The sequence below is a fragment of the Hakea prostrata genome, chromosome 1 (assembly GCF_041222555.1).
Source record: "Hakea prostrata isolate BN-2017 chromosome 1, UWA_Hpros_2, whole genome shotgun sequence".
NCBI classification, from domain to species: Eukaryota; Viridiplantae; Streptophyta; class Magnoliopsida; order Proteales; family Proteaceae; genus Hakea; species Hakea prostrata.
Genome location: NC_142600.1, coordinates 28,547,894 through 28,573,343, shown reverse-complemented (window position 1 = coordinate 28,573,343; position 25,450 = coordinate 28,547,894). Strand labels below are relative to the sequence as shown.

Sequence of the window (25,450 nt, the reverse complement as noted above, 5' to 3'; positions counted from 1 at the left end):
TGAATACGATGACATCAACTCGTAAATACCATTACGCACGATCTACGGGAAGCTCGGGATTCGTATTCCGTTGTAGCGTACATGTGGGGCGGGAGAGGGTTAAGCATACCAGCTTCCATTGCTTTACTCCCTGTGTCTCTGCTAAAACCCTGCAAATTAAAGCCCTACAACTCTAACTGCTACTTCACTGAAACCCTAGCCATGAAAACTACCGAAGAAGCGGATGTTGGCATCCTCTCTTACGTCTCTCAGCTTCCTGGCTTTCGCGGCATATTGAAACAAAGGTTGTTTCTCGTCTATTTTCTTCCAGACTGCGCGGGGGCTTTTATTTCAGTCTGTAGTTCAAAAGATAAGGATATCAAATTAGAACTAAAATGTGCCAATTGTCTTCTTTAGTAAGCTTTTTTTCCTGTGAATTTTTTTTTTGTAGGTATACTGATTTCATCGTTAACGAAGTAGATTCTGATGGAAATGTTGTTCATTTGACCTCTCTGGATGCCCCTCCGGAGGTAACATGATTAGCTATTACATATTTTGATTGTCCTCATTTTCATTCTTCGGTGCATATTTTGAAATTTTTTCAAAATTTTCATTTCCGTTATGATAAGTAGTTCTCATTCACTTAATTTGTCAGACTCTGGAGGAGAAGAAGGATAAGGAAAAGGAAAAGGAAACATCCGATATAAATGATAAAAGCTATGCCACAGAAATTGAATTGTTTAGATCCCTTGCGGGTGATTCTGATGCTGAATCTTTGAAAGCTTTTATAGATCAAAGCATATCTGGTGGTGATAGTGGTAATGACTCGGTTACACTTTCTCCGGATTCAGACAAATCCCATAGGACGGCAAGTTTTGAATTTGACCTTGTCTTTTATTAGAGTTTATCTTCTATGGTTCCGAGGATTCAAGTTTTAGTTTTTTATGCATTTTCAGGCGGTTCATAATTTCTTCAAGGAGCATTTTAAGTTCCTTGTCACGGACACAGTGGATGGACCGGACTCCACATCAAAATGCATTCGGGTGAGGTTGAGCTCAGGAGGGCAACATAACAGGGGCAACAATTCAAGGAAACGGAAAGATAGAAGTGATAAGCCGTACGACAGCCGAGGTTTAAATGATTGGCCAGAGCATGTTGGTAAATACCTCAGGTGAACTGTTGCACTACTCATCCTTGTGCTTGTTTGGTTTTTTCTTTTCCGTTATTTGTTTGACCATATTGGCATCTATTGTGGCTCATTCTTCAAACGAACACATTACTATAAGGTGGTCATGGAATACTGCTTTTAGCCAGCATAGTTTCTTAAAGTTGACCATTTTAACTTTGAATTGAAGTCTTCAAAAGTGATAAACTTTAACACCCCTCCACTTTTTCTATTGGTACTTTGTTTTCCTTTTTTATTTCCCCCTGCCCCCCCCCCCCAACAGGAAGGAAATAAGCTAAATTATTTCACCTTAGGCTGCATATGCCATCTTTCTTCGTGAGCCAGTAGTCAGTGCTTTATCTGCGATTCCAAGGAGAAGCATGTTGCAAATACCCATTGTTTGTTACTAGAGTTGATAGAAAAATTTACCAGATATCTTCATAGTTGCTTTTGTTTGGTGATTTGGGAAGATTAGTGGATGGTTATTTGTGGCATGTCATTTGGGACTACTCGTTTGTAAATTCTAGCTCACTTTGTTAGGGATGTCCACACTCTTGGGTGTTGTACTAACTCACTCCAATAATCAGTCAACTCTCTTGTGGATGATGGAGCCTGGAGTGTTTAGAGTTTTTTATTTTTTATTATTTTTATTATATATATAAATGAGAATGCAAGATTTTATGATAAGATGATGTAGGGTTAGTTCCTACATTTTGTTGTGTATTGTTCTCTTTGCCGGCTAACTTCACTATCACTATCTTTCCAACTGCCTTTTGAATCTACTTCATTTCAGTTTCCTTTCATTTAGCCTGGTTCAGCTTTTTCATTCTCTCACATCATTTGGGATGACTGGTCCTTGAACTTCAGCGCACTTTGTTAGGTATGTCTGCAGACTCTGCACTCTTGCGTGTTGTACAAACATCCACTCCAAGAGTCAATCAACTCTCTGGTGAATGATGGAGCCTAGAGTGTTTAGAGGTTTTCTACGTATATTGGGAATGGCAAGGTTTTATCATATGATTGCTACATCTTGTTGTGTATTATTCTTTTTGCCGGGTTACTTCATAGTCACTATTTTTCCAACTGCCTTTTGATTTTTCAGATCTACTTCATTTCAGTGTTTCCTATTGTTTAGCCTGATAGCTTTGCTTTTCTCACATCGCTTTTACATGGATCCATCCATACCGTTAATGGGTAATAGTTCATATTAATCCCCTCTTGTATTCAGATATCTCTGCTTGTTTGTCACACCATTGAATTAAAGCAAGCTTGTGATGATTTGGATGGAGAAATACGAGGAGCTTTCTATCAATCTAAATAAAAAGGAGAAAAACTGTTCATAAAATAGCTAAATGAGAGAAGGGAAGAGTAGAGATTTCAATTAGGTGAGATACATAGAAGTGGAGAATGGAAGAGTATTCTTAAGGGATGAAGTCATCGTGAGGAGAGGGATGAGTATATGTGTGGAGTTCTGAATGAAGAGAGTTCAAACAGGATTGAGCTGACTAATTGCATCTGTCATTAGTAGACCACACACCATAGATATGTATGAAGAGTTGGTGCCAGTGAAGCTTAAGAAGCCTTAAGAAAGAAGGAAATAGGCTAGACACCAGACCCAAATGAGATCCCAATTAAAGCATGGAAGTCCTTGGGAGTGTATGGGGTATATTGGTTAACCATGATATTTACAAAATTATGATCACAAGAAAAATTCCAAATGATTGGATCATTGGATGAGATTCATTGTAGTTTTGATTTACAAATACAATATTATGATCACTAGAAAAATTCTAGATGATTGGAGGAGATGCAATGTAGTTTTGATTTACAAATAGGGGTGATGTCCAAGTTGCAAAATTGTAGAAGTATAAAGCTAATGATTCCCTATGAAACTCTGGGAGAAGGTTATTGAAGCCAATCTAAGAAGAAATACTCATATCTCAAAAAATTGATTTGGTTTTCACTTTTTTCCCTATTGATCAATGGCAGAAGATATCTAGTTGTTGAGGGCTTATGTAAAGATTAGAGCTAGCAAGAAGGACCTCCATGCGGTCATTGCTTACCTTGAGAAAGTGTATGATATAGTCCCTAGAGATTTATTTTGGCATGTTTTTGTTGAGAGCAAGTGTGTTGAATGGTATGAATATGTGGGAGACCAAGTGATTTATTTGTTTCTAGGGATAGCATAAGGCCTAAGGTTAACTCCCCCAAACCCTACGGCCCCTAATTCCACGAGTGGCATTTGTGTCATTTTGGTAAAATTTGGGTGAGTCCAAGGTTAGGATGGCATTGGGTCCATCATGTTAGTAGGACCCTTGATCTATCTTTATATTTGAAATTGAGTAATTATTTTGCAAGTTATTTGAATCGTTGTGAGTGTTGGATTTCTAAGTTGTGAAGGAGTCCCTCGTTTTAGTCTACTTCTTGATAAGATTCCGTATCTACTCTTAGATTCCAAATTAGATCTTTCTAGAGTGAGATATGATAGACTCCTTTTTTGAGTCAGAATCTTTAGTCAAGTAAAAGTCTTATTTAGAATTGGTTTGCAAGTTAGAGTCCTAGTTTGTTTTCTTTTTGGAAGTTGAGTCCTTTTATGTTTTTCTTCATGTAGGCTATTAATAAGCCACTTTTGTTTTTAACAATCATATTTGAATTATTGAATAAAGCAAAGAATTGAAGGAAGAGCAGTTGAGTCGTGGGCTCCCTTAGAGGGTAGCCTGCAGTGGGTTTGCTGAATATCTTCTACTTTCCTTCCCCTACGAGTAGGTGTTGCATCCCCAACCCCATCCCTAGACGTCCCTCTTCTTCCCCATCCATCGCACCCTTCTTTTTAATTTTGTTGAATTTTCGGACTTTTTTAGAGACACAAATTTCAAGGTCAGATCTACACCAATTTAACTGTTAGATTTCTCCCAAACTTTAGGAACCTCATTACCCCAACCCTAGTGACTTTAGATCCCAATTTGATCCCATTCTGACTGTTTCAAGATATAATAGTTTTCTTCAATTTTCGTACTTCCCAAGACCCTAAAAGCAAGAACCTTAATATCTTCTAATTTAGCCATCCAAACACCACCAAACTTGGGGGAATCATATCCCTACATTATTACCTACATTGTCTCCAAGTTTCAGCCCATTCGAACACCTATAGACCCAAGCTTTCATCTCAAGGAATTGATCCCATATCTCCATAGGATGGGTTTCATATCCTTGAGATTTATAAAAGATATTTGACCAAAAACCAGTAACTTAACCTTTCCCTTTAGGAAATTATTCCTTCACAACCCATATCACAAAGGAACCCGAACCCCAAACCCCCTAACTAAGTCCCTAGAAACCCTAGTTCTTATCAAATCCTAAATTTCAGTACCATAAGTTGTAATGTTCAATTTTGAAATTACAATTGTAGCAAGTTTTCAAACCCTTAAACATAATACTCTTAACCCCTGAAGCTAGCTGAATCCACCCTAACCCTAGCTTTAAACTTGAAACCCTAAATCTATCCAAAGCCTCGTCACTGAAGGTAATTTCAGTCCTAAAAGACTGCTGATTCTAAGGGAAGAGGATCTTGGAGTGAGCTAGATTTTGGGGTGATAAACCAACAACTAAACCCTAGAATCGGGTTCACATCACCAAGGCAATGAATGTCTAATTACGATTCGGTTTCATCATGGACCAGCCCTAAGCCCTTACTTGTTTGCTCTTTTCATAGATGAGTTAACCAAGGAAATACAATGCAACATACTGTGGTGTGTGCTTTTAGCTACTGATATCATTTTGGTGGTTGTGACCAAGGATCATAATTTCAGTTTCGAGGTCGGTTTGACCTGGCCAAAAACTGAAATTTTCAGGTTTCGGCCTTAGGTTTTGGGGCTTCTATGGCCTTCACTTCATCTGATTTCTTGCCTCCTACCTACTTAAGCATAATAAACACAATGGAACTAGTAGTTTGTCAAAAAAAAAACTGCTGAAAAATTAGCATCCAAGTATATTAACAAATAACTGGTTTTGAGAAGTACAAATTGTATAGCATACAAGCATAGAATCATCAGCATACATGAATTGTTTGATAGGATGATTACATATCCAACAAGTCAACAAAATAAAATGACCAACTAGCAACTGCAATGTCCTAGACTTTAGTTCCTTGTTGAGTGCCTACCTAGAACTGGTGGATCTATTCCTTGTCTGTACTCTGTAGTAGTACTCCAAGTCTTGGATGAAAGGTGGCCATGACATTTTGCCAATGAAGTTATCCATGAATTGAGACACTGTGTTTCTATTGGTGGAATCATCCACATAATGTAGAAATCTCATCATGTGAACTTTTTCCCCTAAGTTTTGACAAATTTCCAGCATTTTTGATTAGTTTTGACAAATGAGTTATTTGATTTAGGTTGAATAGAGATTGAAATCACAAAATCCAGCCAAAAAATGATTTGGGGGTCAAAACTAAAAGGGCGAAGCCTGGTGGAAGCTCTCAAAACCTCGACAGGTTTCAACCATTTCAATGGAAATTTTGACCGTGTCGGTCAAAAATGGTGCTTTTTCGATTCACCCAGGTTTCATCTCATTTTTTTTCAACAAGCTGAAATTGCAGTGGTTTCAACTGAAATTTGTACCATTGTTGTGACAAAGGAATGTATTAACATGAAGTTAGAGCTGTGGAGGTCAACCTTGGAAACAAAGGTAAGATTAGTGGATCAAAGATGGAGTATATGATGTGTAACTTTACTCACACCATGATTGATGATGGCATGTTGAAAATAGAGGAGAGAGTGTTACTACCGAGTGACGATTTCAGATAGTTGGGATCTATCGTACTCAAAGAAGGTGATATGGATGATGATGTTTCACAAAGAATTGAAGTAGGATTTATGACGTGGAGAGGTGCAAACGGAGTATTGTGTGGCTGGCACATTCCTATGAAGTTTGAAGGAAAGTTCAACAAGATTGTTGTCTTACCTGCTATGCTTTATGGTGCAGAATGTTGTCCAGTTAAGATGATGTTAAGGTAGATGGATGACAAAACTGGGAAGGAAGAATGTGGAGTAAACATATTAGAGCTGATCTTGGAGTTGACCCACTGAGAAACAAACTCTGAAAATGTCGTCTAGGGTGGTATGGCCATGTGCAATAGAGCTTGAAGATGACCCAATAAGAGGGAGTTATCTGCTTCCAGCTGAAGGAGTTAAGTAAAATGACCATAGATGAGGTTGTGAAGACTGACGTGTATAATTTGAGTCTTGTGCCAAGTATAACCTCAGACAAAGCCTATTGGAAGCCAGGGATCCATGTTGTCGACACCATGTTGCTGTGATTTCCTTGATTTCCTAGGTTATCTTCTTTCCTCCTACTTTCATGTTTGATTTTCTAGTTTTCACTTTTTGTGTCTTGTTTTTTCCTTTTTATTTTTTTTATTCTGTATTCTTCTTACTTACCTGTTCCCTTTGTGAGGACCTTATTTTTTGTTGCTTTGTTTGGCAAGGACCTGTTAGCCTTAGCCAACCCCATTTAGATGGGATAAGGTTTAGTTGTTGCTGATTTTAATGTGAAAAGTTTATTCTCGGAGTATTTGGTTAAGATATTTTGATTTTGTTGATATGTCACGGATAGTTTTTGATAGCTTTGCATTATGCTAAGGGTGAAACGCCAACTTAGTTATGCTGTTTTATCAACCCTGAAAATGTTGACAACAGTTTCATGTTTGATTAATTGAAGGAAGACCATGACTAGTGAAGAGCAAGGTTAATTTAGTTCTTATAGATTCTTATTTCTTCTTCTTTGGTTAACACTGATTCCACATTTTGTTTGTTTAATACTATCTAATAGGAATGCACATTGTTTTGAGCATAACTGCATAATTAGGTTCATTTGGTTATTTTTAATGACCGGCATCTGTACCTTATCAGGTTTCATCTCTATAAGGAGAATAAGGACACACAAGAGGCTTTAGGGCTGATCGGAAAAATGCTTGGCATCCAGGTATCTTCTACATCATTGTCTATCTAGAAGCTTTGTTTGTTTGTTTAAGGCAGATAGAAGAAAATTTCTTTGTGAATACGTCTTTACTTTTTCAGAATCAGTTATAGAATATCGTACATCACCTCCTAAGAAAACAAAAAAGAAAAAAGAGAAAGAAAGAAAGAAAGAGGGAGAGTGAGAGAAAGGTTGATTAACACTTGCAAAGAACTTAAATGTATTAGAATGGTAACACAGCCTAAAAAATAAATAATGGATCAATAGGTCATTTGCATGCTTTGCACATTAGTTTGGTTCACTCATGCCTTCAGTGAGTGCTCTAGGGAGTTGATTCCGATACTTGACCCCTTGACAGAAAAAAATTGTTGCTTGAACATTTTTGTCATGGTTTTTGGACTTGATTTGGAAAGCGATTTGCTTTGCTGTATCTGCTAGGATATAGGCGTTCCCCCTCTCCCTGATTTTGGATGCCCCAAGGAAGGTCTAGATTCATCCTTACAGCCAGCTAGTGGTTTGTGATTGTCCCTCTTTCCCTTATTGTATATCCTTCTCTTTCTCCCCCTTTGGAGCTTCTGTAATGAATTTGATGAAAGCACGGATCTAGGGTTAGGGATAAAGTTGTAATTTCCCTAGAATGTGGCTGCCCAGGAATTTCCAGCAAGGTTTGGAGGGGTTTTCTAGGGTTTCATCAACAATTCAGGCCTGCTGGAGATGAGTTTCAGATCCGAACTCTTTGGAGAATGAAGCCCAGACCTAAATCTGGCCTCAATCTTAGAATAGCGTTAGGGTTTGGGGAATGGTTGCTGTCCTGCAGTTTAGAATTAAGGTTGTTACTATTCTGCAGTTTTGGAACTGTTTGAGAGAAGGTAGAGGTTGATGGTGAGAGGGTTTAGGGTTTTCCTGGACTTTAAATGCAGCTAAAAACTCACATTTTTGTCATGTTAGAAGATGACTAAGGTTTTATAGCTTCAAAGCCATGTTAAATAAATTTTGACCACATAAGAATGTTCCCCAACAATGGTGGCAGAAATCAAACAAAACTGGCATATGAAGTTTTGGACATCTATAACCTTGAATTGAATATGGACTTTTTGGAGAAGAAACATCATTTTCAGATCTTGTGATGCTACATCATTTGACAATGTCTCTTTAGAAATAGCTCTCTCTTGTTAACCAAATTTAAGAATTCCACTTCCACGTAAGTTGGTTTATGCACTGCCATCAGAGTCAAAGTGTCTGCATCTCATAGTACTTTTTCTGACAAGGTTTGTAAAAATTTCTGTTAAATACTACGATGGTGGATAAGAATTCTACATATTACTACCAAGCAAGACGAAGTGTTCTGTCTTTATTGTTCACCGTACTATGTTTGATTGTGCTTATTTAGTTATTTCTTTACAAGGATGGACAGGTAATAACTAAATTATGAGTTTATCATTTTGTGCAATGTACTTTTGGAATGCCTACTCATTTGACTGATTTTGTGCATCTTCCTTTTGGCAGCAAAGATCATTTGGATTTGCAGGTACAAAAGATAAGCGTGCCGTAACGACCCAAAGGGTAATTTTTTGCTCCTTCTCATTATGTTTTAGTGCCGTGGTTGATGTAGGTGAGTGGTAATGAGCCCAGGACTAGGGGGGAAAAAGGCTCTAGTGGAACTGCCATGACAGAGTATGGTAACCAGAGGTCCAGAACATGGTGGTCTGAAACTGGAGCAAACTACTGATTACTTGACTTTTCTACTGTTTTCTGGTCTTAGAGTCTTAGTTACATCATCTTCTAATCACGTGTGCTTGCATTACAACTGTTTGATGAAAACCACAATCTAGGTTTTCCTCAGCTGCCTCTAGCGTAGTCAGCATGAAAACCAATTTCCCAGCCCAAATGCCTGGATGCATTCTGTTTCCCCTTTTACAACTATACCTCCCATAGTTGCAAGGTGACAAAGTGAGGCAAGGCGATAGAGGACAATGAAAACCAAGGCGTCACAAGGCAACCCCAAAAAAGGGCCAGGACGCCTAGGCGTTGCCTTGACAACTATGATACCTCCTTTTCATTACCTTTCTGTAATGACTTTCTTCCTTACTCCTTCAGACAGAAAGATAAAAGCAAATACCAGTGTAAGTTATTTGGTCAGATTTATCTCATTCAAAATGGCCAGGAGAATTTTGTGACCCTTTTTTGAGTTAGGGATAATGGGACTGTGAGGTTCTGAGTTCCCAGTGGCAGAATACCTGGTGAAATACCAGAACAAGTTAAAGTCTGACATGCTAAGTGGAAAATGCTAAAAGGAGTTGCAACTTGCAAGTGCTATGATGTTCTTACTTTTCTTTTGGTATTTACTGTCTGAGTTCCTGGGAACATTCTGCATATTTCTTATTGACAAAATGATTTTTCCCCCTTTTGCAGGTAACGATTTTCAAGCAACATGCAAGAAGATTAGCTGCTCTCAATGATCGGCTGATTGGTATCAAAGTTGGAGATTTTTGGTAGGACTTGAGTTGTGGGTTCTTGGCCTTTTAGTTTAATTTTTTTTTGTTTATTTTGGTTCAAATTTTCAATTGACATGACCAAAATTTGATGGAAAATTTCTGTTCAAACTGAATTTGGAGTTGCAGCATTAAAATGGTCTGAGATTTCATTGAAATATTTTGGTTTTGACTGATATCAGGATGGTGGCTAAATCCAAAATTTATACCTTTCTTGTTATTGTGTCCAATTATTATCTTATTTAAGATGTAATTGTTGTCCAGCCATATTCGAGAAGGCCTTCTTCTTGGGCAGCTCCTAGGTAATCGGTTCACAATTACATTGAGGTAATATACTTCCCTAAATGCTAATTATTCTTTTCACTCGATGGTTTTGTTGTGTTATGCACTCACTCACATATCTTCTCAGAGGAGTTGTTGCAGATTCTGAAGATACCATAAAAGCTGCTGCAAATGCTTTAGGAAAGAAGGGGTTCATAAATTACTTCGGTTTGCAAGTAATTCCTTTACCACTTTTAGAATCTCTATTTCATTTAGAAGATTACTTTCTTCTTGTCATGGATGCCGAATGCGGGACGCCATCATTAATATTTTGTTGCAAGAAAGAAGAATCAAGAGCTTAGGAGACAACAATACTATTGTCCCTTGGGGTATCTAGAACTGGAGGGTGGGGGAGAGACTGCAATGTAGAAGAAACATCAAGCAGATGGCTCTCCAAATCAAGTCAAGAGATCTAGAGTTGGGGATTTATCATATTAGATTCTACTCCCACCAAAGGTGAGAGATGAAGGCATTGAATGCCAACTTGCCTACCACATTACAAATAGAAGTGCTTGCAAAGTGTCTTTAAAACTAAATCCAATCCCGAGAGAATTCAAAGGAACATTTATAATGGGGCCAAATGGTGATAATGGCTTTCAGCCACAAGGAGCGAGAGAAGGGGCAAGAGAAGAGGTGGTCTATATCTTTAGGGCCGTTCCAGCACAAGATACAGTTGGAGTTAACATTTATATGCCTGTGGGAAAGGAAAGCCTGGGTGGGTAGGCAGAGGTTAAGGGCTCTTCAAGTAGAGAAGGCATGGCAGGGGATGTGACCTTTGAACTAAACTAGAGGATGCCAATCTACAGCAGGGGAGGGGCATCAGAGTAGGTTCCATGCAGAGGAGGTGGAAAAGGAGCAGGTGGGGGAGGGAGGGCAACCAAGTAAGGTGCTTGCAGGCAATGGGGTGAAAGGGAGAGGGGGGGGGGATAAGGGAATCCAAGAGTTATCAGAATTGGAATTCGAGAGAAGGGTGAGTTTAGGGATGTGGGACACAAGGACCTGGCGAGGGCCTAGGAGATTGTAAAGGATGCCCAGAGGATGCCAACAAGCCAGAACTAAGTGAAAGCCCCATCAGCTATATGGGTGGTGATGTAGGGAGGGCGAAGGGTCAAATGAAGCCGCATCAGCAACAAAGTTCGCAGACTTGTAAAGGGGTTAACTATCATATTACATTGTGCTTCATGATTCACATCTATGATTTTGCTAAGGTTATTTCTCATGGTCAAAGGAAGCACAAGATTTGGTGATTATAAAAAAAATCCCATCCTGTTTGAATTTTTGATGCATATTGGGCAAAATGACTCATGTAAGGAGGTTGTTTAAGATCCTATGATTTTGATACTAGTCTGTCCTTTATTATATTAGGATATCTGCAGCCAAATTTGCCTTTTGTGTTGGTTACAACTTACAAATCCTCAAGACTGAATTTTTACTTTATTTTTGGCACCGATGTTCTGATATTAGCTTGTTGATGTGTTCCACAAATGATTTTTCAGCGTTTTGGAAGTAGTTCTGTACCAACTCATCTTATTGGGGCAGCTTTGCTTCGTGGAGAGTGGAAAACTGCTGCAAGCATGATTCTTGATCCAAGAGAGGGGGATATCCTTTTCAAAAAGAAAACCTTGTTTCTAATTGAGACTAATGATTTGTTGGATAATTTTGATGCATGTAAACTGTAAACAGATGAAGTCTTGTTCTTGATTAACTTTTATCTTTGCGAAAAACAACGTGAAGCCATCAGGAAGGTGCGCGAATTCTATAAGGAAAGTGGGGATATTGAGGGGACCCTCAGACAGTTACCTCGTCATTTGGTTGCTGAGAAGGCCATAGTAAGTTACTTCCTATGGATGTTTTCCACATGTGTTTCTGTTTATAGTACACCATCCTTTGTTAATGCTGCTTACCAGAGAATAAAGGATGTTTGTTTTGCTGGATTTTCTATTATATCTTATTAATGTTCATGACTTCAATTGATATTTCCCTCTCTAATAACACAATATTTTGATGTTGTGTCATGTGCATGGCATAGCTTTTATAGTCTCATTCCTATTTCTGGGCTCATGTGAATTTTTTCTAGTTGTTGCCTATGCTCAATGTAATTGTTTTTTCTGCTTTCCTGAACCAGCTTCAGTGTTTAAAGAAGTGTCCTGGAAACTACTTGCAAGCCCTGAAATCCATTCCAAGAACTTTGAGAATGATGTAAGTGTGCGCTTTGCCTTCAACAAAGCAAAAGGCCCTTTTTTAATTTTAATGTTACATCCATGCAAATATTGCTATAACATTAGCCTAGTTGGTGGGTTACATAATTTACTTGATTTCTACATAACTATCACTGTATTTGATTTTGTTTATTGTTTCTGGGTAGATTATTTTCTTTTCTTCCCAATTAGCAATTAGATAGTTGTCCCCATGCTTAGAGAAGTAGGTTGGGAAGTGGAAGCAACCTTATATAGAGCTTTTGGCCCTGGCCTGGAGTTCAGATGTTACACATCCTAGTGTCCAGGCAAGGAAATATTTTATGTAGCTAAGAGACCATGGGATTACTTAGCTGTTAATTCCTTATTCTAATGTTTGATGAGGTATATTTGATTTGAGTACCACAGCCCAGAGGCTGTCAGTGATGATAGTAGCAAGAAGCCAAGAAGAAAGTCAAGAATTATTAGCAACAGTGGAACAACTGATATAAAATTAAAGTGTATTCAAGGAGGATTACTTTAACCATCCCCAGACTATGGTTGTGACTTGAGTTATTAGTCATGTCTAATGGAAGACCAGAGTGAAGGTTCATCCCATCACAAAACAGGATCTGGAATCAGGGAATAGGTTTTGAAGTGGTGCTGTGATATTGTACTTGGATTGATGGGCAGACAAATGTTTTTGGGAAGAAGGTGAGTTAGGGAAATGGAAAGTAGGGACTACAGTTAGAGATGCAAATGGGAAAGGAATACAAAAGCAAGATCCAGGTTACACACTGTAAGGTAGATCAATTGGATTGAGCACCAACTAAGGTGGATGAACTGGATCATGCACTGACCTACCTTGACGGCACACGAGGGTTTCTTAGTCCAGCACAAGGTTTCTCTGTCGAGAAGAATGTTTTCTGCAATAGCAAATTTGATTTCAATTTGTGAGTGCAGTTATGATTTATGAAACTTCTCATTTAAGTTTCTTTATCAACTTATACTCGGCTAGCATCCACCAATTAAGTATTAACTCTTACCTGACAGTGACCAACTGCCACCCAACTGTTGACAAAGGAAAACTCCTTTTGAAATGGAGCCGTTATTCACATTTCAGCCTCCTTTGTTGTCTTTGAGGCTTCCACAAATTTCCTTCACACGTGGAGTACACTTGGGTTAAGCCTAGCCTATAAGGCGATAGCATGTGGTCTAATTCTAGCCCTACATGAATAATCCTGGACCAGTGATGAATCTGCATCAATGTCCATATGGGGCCCACTCATGTAAGCTCGTTATGAGCTTAAAGGGACCCATCAGCAAGCCTTGTGAACAGAATTCTATTGCTGGCAGCTATTTAATGCTACAAGTTATCTAGTTTCTAAATTGTAAGCAGCTACTTGATTATTAAGTAGTGAAGTAGTTGTTTCTCTTGTATTTACTTCTTATTTCTTTTAATAACTTTGGATCTGTCTAGTATATCCCTAGATAGAGTCGCAGTTACTTAACCCTTGTGTTGCATAAGGGGTTGCAGTTCATTTTTATAGCAGGCTTCAATGCTACCATTGATAGAAGAGGAGCATTTTCCTCACAATTTTGACGAAGAATATGCTCTCTTTGGGTTTTTTGTTGTGGTGATTCACTTTCAGGCCATTGGCAATTCCTATGGTTTGGGTGGAGGTGATACCTAGTCCAACCCTTCATCTCTTTTGTTTCTCTTTTTTATGCCTTATTGTTCTTATTGATTCCCAGTATTCTTTCTCACCTACTGTGTTCATGGTAGATAATAGTCCCCCGCTCCCCTTCTTATGTTCTTTCTGTTATTCCTAATAATATACTGCTATGATAACCCTTGTTCGTGGAGGTTTTATTGTTTGTTTCTTCTTCTATGATCCTCTCTGTTAATTGTTCTTATTAATTTCCTGTATTCTTTTTCTGTCCTGCGGTCATCTTAGATAATGTCCCCCATTCTTATGTTCTCTTTGTTGTTTGTATATACTACAATGTCAACACTTGTTCCTGGAGATTTTTTTGTTTGTTTTCTATTCTATGATCCTTTGGGTTAATCTGTTTTATCAGTAATTCTGTCTTAATATTTCTTTTAATTTAATCATGGGATAGGCTTCAGTTTCTGCTATAATTTTCCCTTACAATTTACCAGAATTCAGTACTTCAGTACCAGTCAGATAAGTTGTCTGGGAGTAATGGGCTATTCTTTGACTTGCTATTTTTATCTTATATCAGTTTCCATTCTTTGTTGATGTTGCTCCTTTTGATCTAACCATTCATTGGCATTTATACTTTAAGCAACTACGCAACCCATTAGTACCACAATTTAGCCCACATTTTAGCTCCATCTATTGCGGGGATTTAGAGATTTACTTCTGCTCAATTTTCTGCCATGCATTATTATTGCCACTGGTGTTGTCTTTTGACTGTTTTCATCCTAGCAAACCTCATCAACAACAGGAAACATTTATTGAATATATACCAGTGATATTCTAAAGTTCTCCTTTATTTCAGCTCCCTAAGAAATGGGGTTTCCACCACTGCAGGGTCTGGGGAGGGTCTTAATACATGCAGCCTTAGAGAGAGGTTTTTTCAGGAGACTTGAACCTGTTTCCACTTGGTCACAATGAAGAGTCCACCGTCTCTCATTTCGGCTCTCTAAATATGATACTAATTCCTACACACTCTGCATCTCCTGAGACAAAAAAATAAAAAATAAAAACACCTTAGATCATTTTTCCAGTCTGAGATTTCTGTCCACCAGATCTCTGGATCCACTATCCAAATCTGCTGCTTGGAGTAGCACAGAAGCTTCCCTATGTCATCCCTTGCGCTACTGAGAGACAACATATTTCTCATATTTTCTCTCATTATCTCAGATCAAGTGCTCGCATGGATCCTAAGAATGCCTACTTAGTTTATTTCATGGTTTAAAGTCTCGGTCTTGACCCAAATCTTGGCCAGCCAAAAGACCGAGATCTCAGTTGAGATCTAATACTTTTTCAAGCTGAACTCAAGTGTCCTTGAGGGCCTATGTTGGTGGGTTTTAGGGCTCAGTTTGGACTGGAATTGGGTGTTTAGTCTATTTTAGGCCATCTAAACACCGTGGTGGCTCTAGATTTGTGAGAAAACAAGTGTATATATGAGTTCCAACCAGACCCTAAGTCCCTAATATTGAAAACAATATGCTGAAGGAATGAACTTGCTGACTTATAAAACATGAAATACACAACCATTACTTGATATAACTGAAAACAAAAAGGTTTAAAGTCAAGTAATACATCAAACATGTTCAGTTGTTCACAAATCCACATTACAACATTGGTGTATTTATAAGTTACACCACAAGAGTAAAATCATTAAATCCATGAGACAATGAATTAAAAATTTGACTCCATGGGGTTGTAGCCCTTCCAATGGAGTCTAACATATATTAACAAAGCATAGGTGCTTCATATGATATTTTAAGTTTAATTTCTTACAATATATGTATGCTAATCCAGAAATTTCAAAAAATAAATTAATAACAGAAAAAAGAAGTATGTATATACTTTTCTTTTTGTAGATTGGGCAAATATGTAAACATATATTTAATCCAAAGTCAAACACCTAGTGTAGAACATAGTTTTTGAAAAAATGAAATTTGGGAAGAACACTCACCTTGCTTGAAGATTGGCTTCAAAATCACTGGATCCTTGATGATTAGTTGTTGTAAATGAGCTAAATGGAGCGTTAATGCAGCCTAGGGGGAGATCTGAGCATTTCTCCAGAGAAAGATCTGACCAAGAGATGAAAACCGGCACGTTTTGTTGGGGGGAGGGGTTAGAAGTTGAGTTGAGAGAGGTGGGACACTTGACAATGATATGCTGGATCCAAAGGACCTGGTTGGACTGAAATCTCAGTTGAGACGAGATCTCGATCTGAGATCTCGGCTGAGATTTACTAGATCTGAAATCACTTAAGGTTTCGTCTTAAGGTCTCACAAAACTGAAATCTTGCAAGACCACGGAGCATGGTTTATTTGTCTATCACCCCTACTCTGCTCATGTTTTCTTTGTGCAGAGTTTCTTTGGGCAGACAACATGATCTTGTGTACATGAACCAAATATCTGCCTCATGTTACTGTAGTTGGCACCTAATAGTTTTAGACTTTTTGGTATGTTTCTGCATAATTTTTAATTCACCTGGTAAGTTTCAAGCCTAATGAATTTCATTACTAGGATATAAGTTGTTACGATTAAGAATCAACTTTGGACAGTTTGGTTCCTTAATTTGAGAACAGAGGGGGGAATATTTCCATGCATGGGCAATCCAGTTAAGAAAACATGTGATAATTATTGCCTACATCAGCATGTCTATGGCTATGGAATGTTACTTACTACATTGTCAGTTGTGATAGTGACCCACCTTTTCAAAAGTTGGATTATAGGTCAAACTTTACATGCCTTAATAGGCCTGTTCCATCTATGTGCGACTTACTAAGCATCCAGCTATATCTTATATCTGTTTCTTTAGGACGCAAAACTGGTTCTGTAGGTGTGACCAGGTTTTCTTTTTGAAGTTACAAACTTTACAGAAAAAACTACTGAGGCCAAATAACAGACATGCTTTCTAAGTTGCTGCTGATGTGAAGTCCAGAGAAAGGAGGTTGGTGCGCCAAGAAGCCAACCAGCACCAAAAAACCCTTGATATACACTTTCATGTATTCTGAGACCTTATATTTTCAATGCTATGCTAGGGCTTTCCTGCCAGAATAAGTGATCCACTAAACTATGACCATTTTACGGAAAATGATCAAGGGTAAGCTTTGGGCAACCCCTGTAAGTGACCATGGTTTGAGATCTTGGTCTTGACTAGGATCTTAGTTCCCCAAAAAAAACAAGATCTAGTAAAACATCCTAGTTCAACCCTAGGGCCCATCTCAGTGGGTATTAGAGTTCAGTTTGGGCTGGAATTTGGTATTTAGCCTATTTTAGGATTCTAAACACAGTTGTGGCTCTAGATTTGTGAAAAAACAAGTCTATATGTGAGTTTCCAACTCGGTCCTAACTTTGAAACCATGCAATCTTATAAGACTTAAAATGCATAACCATTACTTGATATAATGAAAACATAAAGGTTTAAGGTCAAATAATACATCAAACATGCTCAGTTGTTTACAGTTTCACGTTATAACATCAATGTACTTATAAGTTACACCACGAGAGTCAATAATCAAATCAACAACTAAGCAGCTTCCTCCAACTTCTTCTCCACTATCACTAGCACCAATACCATCTCCACTAACACCAGCTTCAAGATATCAGATTTCGTTATCTTGTGTCACTCGTTGGCTTATATGTAGACAAAGGAGAAAAGCTTTTAATAAAAAGAAGAAAAAGGACAGAGAGAAAGCTTCAGTGAAGACAATGAACTATAACAGTAAGATCCCCTTCAGTAGATTCTTCTTGTAGATGAGCAAAACAGCTTGATTGATGTAGCCTAGGTATACCAACCAACTTTTCAGTAAAAAATCCGGCCAAAACACCAAATCCATTAGAGGGGAAAGAGTCTCAACATAGGTCAAGATTGAGATATTTCAACTCCATTCGACTAAGATTAGGTATTTATAAACTGTGGGTTCAACTGAGATCTTCGTCAAACTTGAGGTCTCATCAAGATTTTGAAGTTTTCTGCTATCATCTCATCTCACATGAGATATCATCTTGAGGTCTCAAAAAAAAAAAAGATCTTGGGATACTTCAAAATATGAGGTGACAATTGGAATCAACACCCCGTGGTGTGAAGTAGGCAAGGATTTTTGCTTGGTGGATAAGTTCTGGTAAAGTAGCCTGTCAAAGCATAAGATTTGACTAACATCTTGGCACATTGGATAACAGGTGAATGGTCTAGAATTGGTAGATGTTATGAGGAGAAGAATTAACATGACTCCTATAAAGTAACTATATGGAATGGTAAAAAGATTGATTAGTTGGATGAATGTTTAGATACATGTATAAGTTGGCACACATTAGTTCCAAATGACGACAAAATCTGTAGGTAACCAGGCACACTTTATCTTTCTGAACAAGGTAACTTTCTTATTGCTTGTATTTTTCTTGGCATATTTTATGGGTTTATAAAATTTTACGTCTATTTTTCCATTTAGGTATGTGCATAGTTACCAAAGTTACCTGTGGAATCATGCAGCAAGTGTTAGAGTGCAAAAGCATGGTATGTGCTTTTCTCAGTTGCCCCCTTTTGAATGGCTTTGCTATCCTTAAATAATTGTAGGAGTGTTGCTGTTTTCTCTCCTTAATGTTTAATTAGAGTTGTTTCAATGACTGCAGTATTCTTTACTTGCATATGAAAAAAAGGAATGAGCTATTGTTGAACTTTTAAGCAATAACTGGTCAAAGTTGTTTGCTTATACCGACTTATTTTGGTGCAATTGAAAGTTGTGAGTTTCAGATTAACATTTATCATAGTTGAGCCCAAACCTGTAATTTTTTTTTTGGATGAATAAATAATTATATTAAAACGGAACCAACAAGAAACAAAAGAGACAATAGGGGGAGAGAGAGAATATAAAAGGGGGGGGGGGCAGCCAGTCAAGAAGGCGTCTGGAAAAAGGTGGCTAGACTCCAGGAACTAACAATCAACCTATTCCTCGAAGAATCAATAACTGGGGGATGGGGGTTAGATGCAAGCCTAGTAGACACATCAAAAATAGATGGCATTCCAAATCCCGAGATTTGATTTGGAATGCCATCTTCTCATGTTCCATTCCCACCATAAATGATGAACGGTAGCGGCAAAAATGAGCTTACCCACAAGGTTGCAAATCGAGGAGCTAGAGAAGTTTCTTAGGATCCAATTCCAATCTCGGGCAAAACCAAAGGAACGTCTCGATCTAGGCCAAATGGAAGCAGGGGCTAAGCTCCAGATAGAGTGGGAGAAGGGGCAGGAGAAAAAAAGGTGGTCAAGGTTCTCGGTATTGTTGCAACAGAGGATGTAGTTGGTGTGAGCAGGGATGTGGCGGCTAATGAGAAATGATTGGGTTGGTAGGGCAAGGTGGAGAGCTCTCCAAAGGGTAAGAGAGTGGCGGGGGATATGGCTTTTGAACCAAACTAGGGGGACCTAAGGAGGTTCCAAGCAGAGGCGATTGTAAGGGTGTTCCAGACTTGTGTGAGACTAGGATGGGGAAGAGGGGAACAAGTGCCATTAATGATAAAAGAAGAGAGAGGGTTAGCCTTAGGGATGCGGGAATCATAAACTAACTAGGGACCAAGATGAGAACAATATACCCGTCAGATGCTAGGGATCAAGCTAGAAAGAAGTGGAGGATCCAGAAGAGATCTGGATAGAGATTGCGGAAAGGGCCCGAGGCCGGAGGGATAGAAGCTTTCTCCAAATCCAGAAAGAGGAGGAATGGATTGAGGGTAGTCCAGATGGAGTTAAATTTGAGAAGATAAGAGTAGATCCAGGAGACCCAAATGAAATCGTGTTTAGAAGCAACTTTTTAGATGTGAGGAGACATGCCAAATTAACATCACGGATGCGGCTGATGCCCAGACCTCCTTCAGATTTAGGGCGACAAATGGTAGCCCAACTTATTGGATGGAGGAACCGAGATAATACTTGGCCTTTCCAGAGGAAAGCAGAAAAGAAGGATTCCATTGCATGGATGATAGAGTTGGGGATAGAGAAGATGCCACACCAGTAAATATAGGAAGATTGGAGCGTAGAACGAATGAGAATCACTCTTCCTGCGAAGGAGAGAAGTTTAACTTTCCAAAGTTGGAGTATTTTCTGAATGTGGACAAGCATAGGGAAGCAGTGATGGCCGGTGAGCCAAGCTGGAATGAGAGGGAGGCCTAGATAACCCTGAGAGATGCAGGAGAGAAGAGTGGGCTGAATCAGAGATACCCAAGAGGAAGATTGTAGACTTCTCAAAATTGACTTTGAGGCCAGATAGGGATTCAAAGAGGGACAAAGTGGAGAGAATAGAGGAGATAGAGGAATGGTCTGCTTTGGAGAAGATCATAAGATCATCAGCGAAAGCAAGATGGGTGAGGTTAAGAGATTTGCACTTGGGAATGGGTGAGATGAGGAGTTGATCAGTTTTGGATTGGAGGAGACGATACAAAACTTCCAGGGCCAGGGTAAAGAGGTAGGGGGAGAGCGGACACCCAAGACGGATGCCTACTTGGGAAGGGAAGAAGCCAGAAGGAGCCATTGGTGATGATGGAGAAGTGAGGAGTGGAGATATATATTTTAATCTAGTGGAAAAGGAGGGCAGAAAACCCATAAAGGAGAGAACCTCACTAATGAAGTCCCAATGGATGGAGTCAAAACTTTGTGAAGGTCAACCTTAAGGAGGGCAGCCGGGGAATGGGATGCTTTATCAAAACCTATAACATTTTCCACACAAAGGAGAATGTTGTCAGAGATACTACGGCCGGAGATGAAGGCTGATTGATTAGGACTCACTAGAGAGGAAATGACCGATTTGATTCGATTGGCAAGAATTTTAGAGATAAATTTGAAATGGGGCGGAAATTAGAAAGAGAGGAGGCAACGGGCTACTTGGGAATAAGACAGAGGAAGGTTTGGTTGATGGAGGCTAGATGGGAAGGGTTGAGAAAGAAAATTCGAATAATATGAACAAGATCATTCTCAATGAAATCCCAAGAAGCAAGAAAGAATCCCATACTAAATCCATCAGGCCAGGGGCCCTGTTAGATTTATGAGAGAGGATGGCTGAGATGATTTCCTCTGAAGAGGGAATGGGGTGGAAAGAGGCTAGAGAAGAGGGGTCCACAAACTTATTTAGGGTGGAAGGGGGAAGAAGGGGAGAGGAGCCTAAAGAAAAAGGAGAGTACTTCATTCTTAATACTAGGAGGGTCATAGATTCAGGACTCAGGAGCCACTACTAGTAAGAAGACAAGGGAAATAATTGAAGTTGAGTTGAGCTTTAAGGGATCGATAGAAGTAGGCAGTATTTGCATCCCCAAGCTCCAGCCACTTAATACGTGATTTTGGCGAAGGAAACTTTCTTCCTGGGAGGCAAGGATAGAAAGGTTGAGAGAGATAGATTTTTCTTCCTTAGCTAGGATCAGATTGAGAAAGAGTCACTTTGGAGGAGGGTTTGGATCCTAGAGAGGTTCGAACGGCAAGAGGATACTTAAGAGGAGATATTGCCGAAAGTGGAGGAATTCCAGTATTGAGGGCATTTTTGGTATTTCTGAGCTTACGGACAAAGGCCACGAGAGGGAGGGAGTGGCAGTAGACTTGCTGAGTCCAGGCATCCTAGATAATGGGGAGGAAGGAGGGGTTAGAAGACCACATATCAAAGAATTTGAAAGGCTTAGGACCAAAAGATGGAAGATCCAGAAGATGGAGATGGCGGGAGAGTGATCCAGAGAGCAAGGGGGAGAAATGGGCATGGGAGGTAGGGAAGAGAGAGGACTAGGAATCGTTAGCTAGGAATTGATCTAGCTTGGAAGCAATCCTGGCCTCTCCACTTCTACGGTTTTGCCATGTGAGACAATGACCAAACCAGCGAAGATCAAAGAGACCTTTGTCCTTAATCCAAGAGTTGAAGGCTTCAACAAACACAGGGTTTGGCAGGCTGCCCCCAACCGTCTCATAAGAATAACGGACAATGTTAAAATCACCTCCAATACCCCAGGGTTTACCAATCATGGAGGGGGAGAGGGAGTGGAGTTCATCCCAGAGGGGCACCCGGTTCGAGTAGCGATTAAAACCATAAAAAATGGAAAGGAAGAAGGTGGGAGCAAGGGAGGAAAAAGCTAGAAGTGCATGAGTTGGGGTGACGGAAAGAGAAGGGAGGGTTGGAAGATAGCCAGGTCCCAAAGAATTCAAATGTGACCGTTGGGGTAGAGAGAGGAATTAGAGAGAAAAGACCAAGAGGGGGCAATGGAGAGGGCAATCCGACGGGTATTATCACTATGGACGTGAGTTTCAAGCAAGGCACAAAAAGATGCTTTCGTGTCACGAAGGGTGAGCTTGACTTCGGCTTGTTTGGCAAGGGAGTTGAGGCCCTAACATTTCATATGACGATATCAAACATGTAAACTATTGTTAGGGATGGCGCCAGGGGGGGGGGGGGGGCAGCAAGGGGCAGGGGGGGGGGGGGGGTTGCGAGAGAGGGGGGAGGGGAGGGGACTCTCGCACACCAAAGAACTCAATGGGGAGGGGGTCTAAAAAATATTAGCGTCAATGGTGGACCCAGTACAAGGAGAAGGGTTTTATGAAGGGGTGAGGGATTCATGGTGAGGGGTAATAGGGCTGGGTAGGAGGTTAGGGGGTTTTGGGAGTTTGAGGTAGTGAAGGGGGAGAGAGTGGGGGTTTGCATAGGGGTGACTAGGATAGGAGAGTGGGTTGATTGAACATGAGTTAAATTGGAAGAGGAGATAAGGGGAGATGGGTGTTGGATTAGGGGTTCCGTGGGAAAAGAGGAGGATGGGCCAACATGGGTGAGAGGGTTAGAAGTTGTTGGGTTTGCACGGATTAGGCTTGGGTTTTAGAGGTTAGGGTTTGGGCTTGTGGGAGAGTGTGGGTTAAGAGGTTTGAATGGAACGTCAGTGTTAAGGGTTTTAAAGAGGGTTGGGCCAAATGGGTTTTGTTTATGGGAGTTATTTGGGATAATTTGGTTTAAGTGGGTTGGGCCAAGGGCTGGGCTGCTGGTGGTGGAGCCCTTTAAAGATTTAGGAGAAAGATGGGTAGATATAGGGATGGGTTTAAAGGGTTTAAAATGGATTTTAGAAGAGGTTAATGCCTTAAGTTGAGGGATAGAAGGGTTAACGGAGTTAGATTGGTTTGCATGGAAAGGAAGCAGGGGCTCTTTGATCGAAATGGCTTCGGTACCTGCAAGAGAAGGTTTTCTTACGTGAGGGATTCTCTGATCATCTAGGATTCGTGGCACTGGAGCAGCGTCATCTCGTTGATTGGAGTTGGCGAGTGAGTCGTCAACATCACAGTCCTTGACGGTAGGCAGTAGGCGGCAGGTAGCATGGAAGACATAGTTAGAACAGTAGGCATAGCAGGGTTCTTCAGAGGCAGACTGATATTAGAGGTATGACCAGCTTTATTCTTTTTTCGATTTCTTCAATAGGTTTTTGTGGCAGTGAAGCTTGCCAGGGTTGCTGGAATAGCCGCTGCAACATGGGTGATGCTATCGAGTCTGTCGATCAGAGAATAGGGAACCATTGAGCTAACAGAGGGCATATACGAATCATTTTGCTTGGTAGAATCAGTTGCAGTAGAGGTTGCCTCCAGAAGCTTCATACGGTTGTCAGAGAAAGAATTAGCAGGGACTTTTGGGAGAATACCTTCGACGGTGACAGGATTGTTTAGAGGCAAAGAGCAATTGCTAGTATCATGTCCAAAAGAGGAACAAGGAAGGGATCCAATCACAGACTATGGTTTGCTGGTAGTGTAAACCTAGCTCATCTTCAATAGAAATACAGGAAGGTAGGGGATTGGAAGCGGAGACTTCTATGCAACCACGGAGCCAATGTGACTCAAGCATTCTTGATTCCAAAGTTCCAGGGGAAGGCCAGGGAGATTGATCCAAAGGGGAATGGAGCTGAAGTCGATCCTTCGGGGAGGCATTGGGGGTTCCCAGGATTTGATGAAGATGGGTGACTTTCCTACAAACCAAGGAGAACCTTCAATGGCCCTATTCTTGCAATCAGCAGAGGTGAAGTTAAACAAGAAGATGCCAAAGTCAATCATGAAGGTTTCCATGGAGCCAAGAGAGTTCCATTGCTTGGAGAGAGAGGCTTTAACGATACCAAGAGGGGGGCAAGGGCCAAGGAATTGGCCAAAGATTGCCAAGTTTCAGCGGATGATTTCAGGGTTGGTAGCAGAGGATGGGCATCGAACCAGGGGAGTGGAGTTGACAGATGAGGGAGAAATGTAGGATAAGTTGCAGTCAATAGGGTTGGCTTGGGGGGTGGAAGAGGAGAAGAGAGACTTCCAGGCAGCGGGGGTGGTGGGATGTTTGATGGATGGGGTAGGCGGGGGGGGGGGAGAGGGGTTATAGGGAGTTGAGGAGGGAAGATTGGAGGTTGCAGGGGTCATCGGAAGGTTTGCAGAGGTCATCGGAAGGTCTCATGTCTAAGAAGTTGTCCCTAATAAGCTCCATTCACAAAAGATTAGAGTTATCTGGTGAGTTGCTTGAACGAGAGCTGAGAGTGCACACAAAGCATGCTGAGGGGCGGATGATTAAAGCTTTGCAGAGGAAACCTGTAATTTGTTTGACCTGATAATGTAATGCCCTACAGCTTCTTTAGTCGTGTGTTCGATTTGAGCCCAGCTTATCCAGCAATAATGAGCAGTCACCAGCTTTGCTTGGTTGACATTGTCTAGGGTGTTAGTCTTCCCTTGTCCAGACCTGTTTCACCTGCTAATTTGCTTGGTGTATAGCTTTATGAAACAATGTGTATTATTGCAAATTCAATGATGGATCTGCAAGTGATGGGCTCACTTAAGGATTGGATGAAGAAAATCAATGTGGAGGCTAGATTTTGATCAAGTCCAATGGTTAGATATTAAAATACTGCCACACCAACCAAAAGGTTATAACTTTGAAAATGTAGCGTCTGGGAAACCAGATTATTCAGGGCATTATCAGTGTGAGAATATCTGAATAATAGAACCATTGATCACAAGAGGAGGAGGATTGATGGATTTAGTGACTCCCGCCCCCTCTTTTTTCTTTTCAAGTTACATAGGATTTAAGAAGATGACTTGTTTTCATCTTAACAATTCCTGAACTAAGTAGGGTATCAAACACCAATTCATGATAGAGGCGAATGCCCGCCCCATTCATTTCATGGTCAGATTGTACCCAATGGTGCAGTAGTTAACAACCATACAGTTCAAATAGGCCTGTACTTGGTATTAAATGTTTCTGAAATCTCAGTTGGTGAAAGAGACAACATGGCAGCATAGAGCGAGTGAATAACTAGTTCTGTATTACTTAAACTCACTTCAGTAAGTCATACTCACACCAATAGGGTTGCTTGGGCCTAGCAACTAAATCGAACTAGAAAACAATATTCTGGGTAAAATATAATTGTGGTATCATGGACCTGCCACCAAGAAAGCAGAAAACAGATTTTGGAACCCAAATAATTCAGAAGTCTTTTCTTTTTCTGGTAAGCAAAATAAATTCAGAAGTCTGTCAACAGGAAAATTAACTCAGAATTTGAGATGCATTAGGAACAAAACCTTGACACTAATCTTGAAAAATTATGGAACTTGAGCCGAAACTGTGTTCATTTATAAGTGAAGAGGAAGGAATAATGATGAAAGAA

General features: G+C 40.0%; 1 protein-coding gene across 1 annotated transcript in view; it reads left to right on the top strand.

The window, feature by feature from the left end:
- The window catches only part of LOC149028625 (Pseudouridine synthase family protein), a 40,968-nt gene continuing 15,518 nt past the window's right edge, over positions 1-25,450 (top strand). The window contains exons 1-13 of the mRNA XM_089138370.1: positions 1-284; positions 431-509; positions 635-847; positions 936-1,150; positions 7,057-7,129; positions 8,630-8,686; positions 9,536-9,615; positions 9,880-9,942; positions 10,025-10,112; positions 11,433-11,536; positions 11,663-11,765; positions 12,062-12,135; positions 18,271-18,335. Coding sequence (XP_088994496.1) covers positions 82-284; positions 431-509; positions 635-847; positions 936-1,150; positions 7,057-7,129; positions 8,630-8,686; positions 9,536-9,615; positions 9,880-9,942; positions 10,025-10,112; positions 11,433-11,536; positions 11,663-11,765; positions 12,062-12,135; positions 18,271-18,335 — 1,417 coding nt within the window. The 5' untranslated portion in view covers positions 1-81. The remainder of the gene's footprint in view (positions 285-430; positions 510-634; positions 848-935; positions 1,151-7,056; positions 7,130-8,629; positions 8,687-9,535; positions 9,616-9,879; positions 9,943-10,024; positions 10,113-11,432; positions 11,537-11,662; positions 11,766-12,061; positions 12,136-18,270; positions 18,336-25,450) is intronic.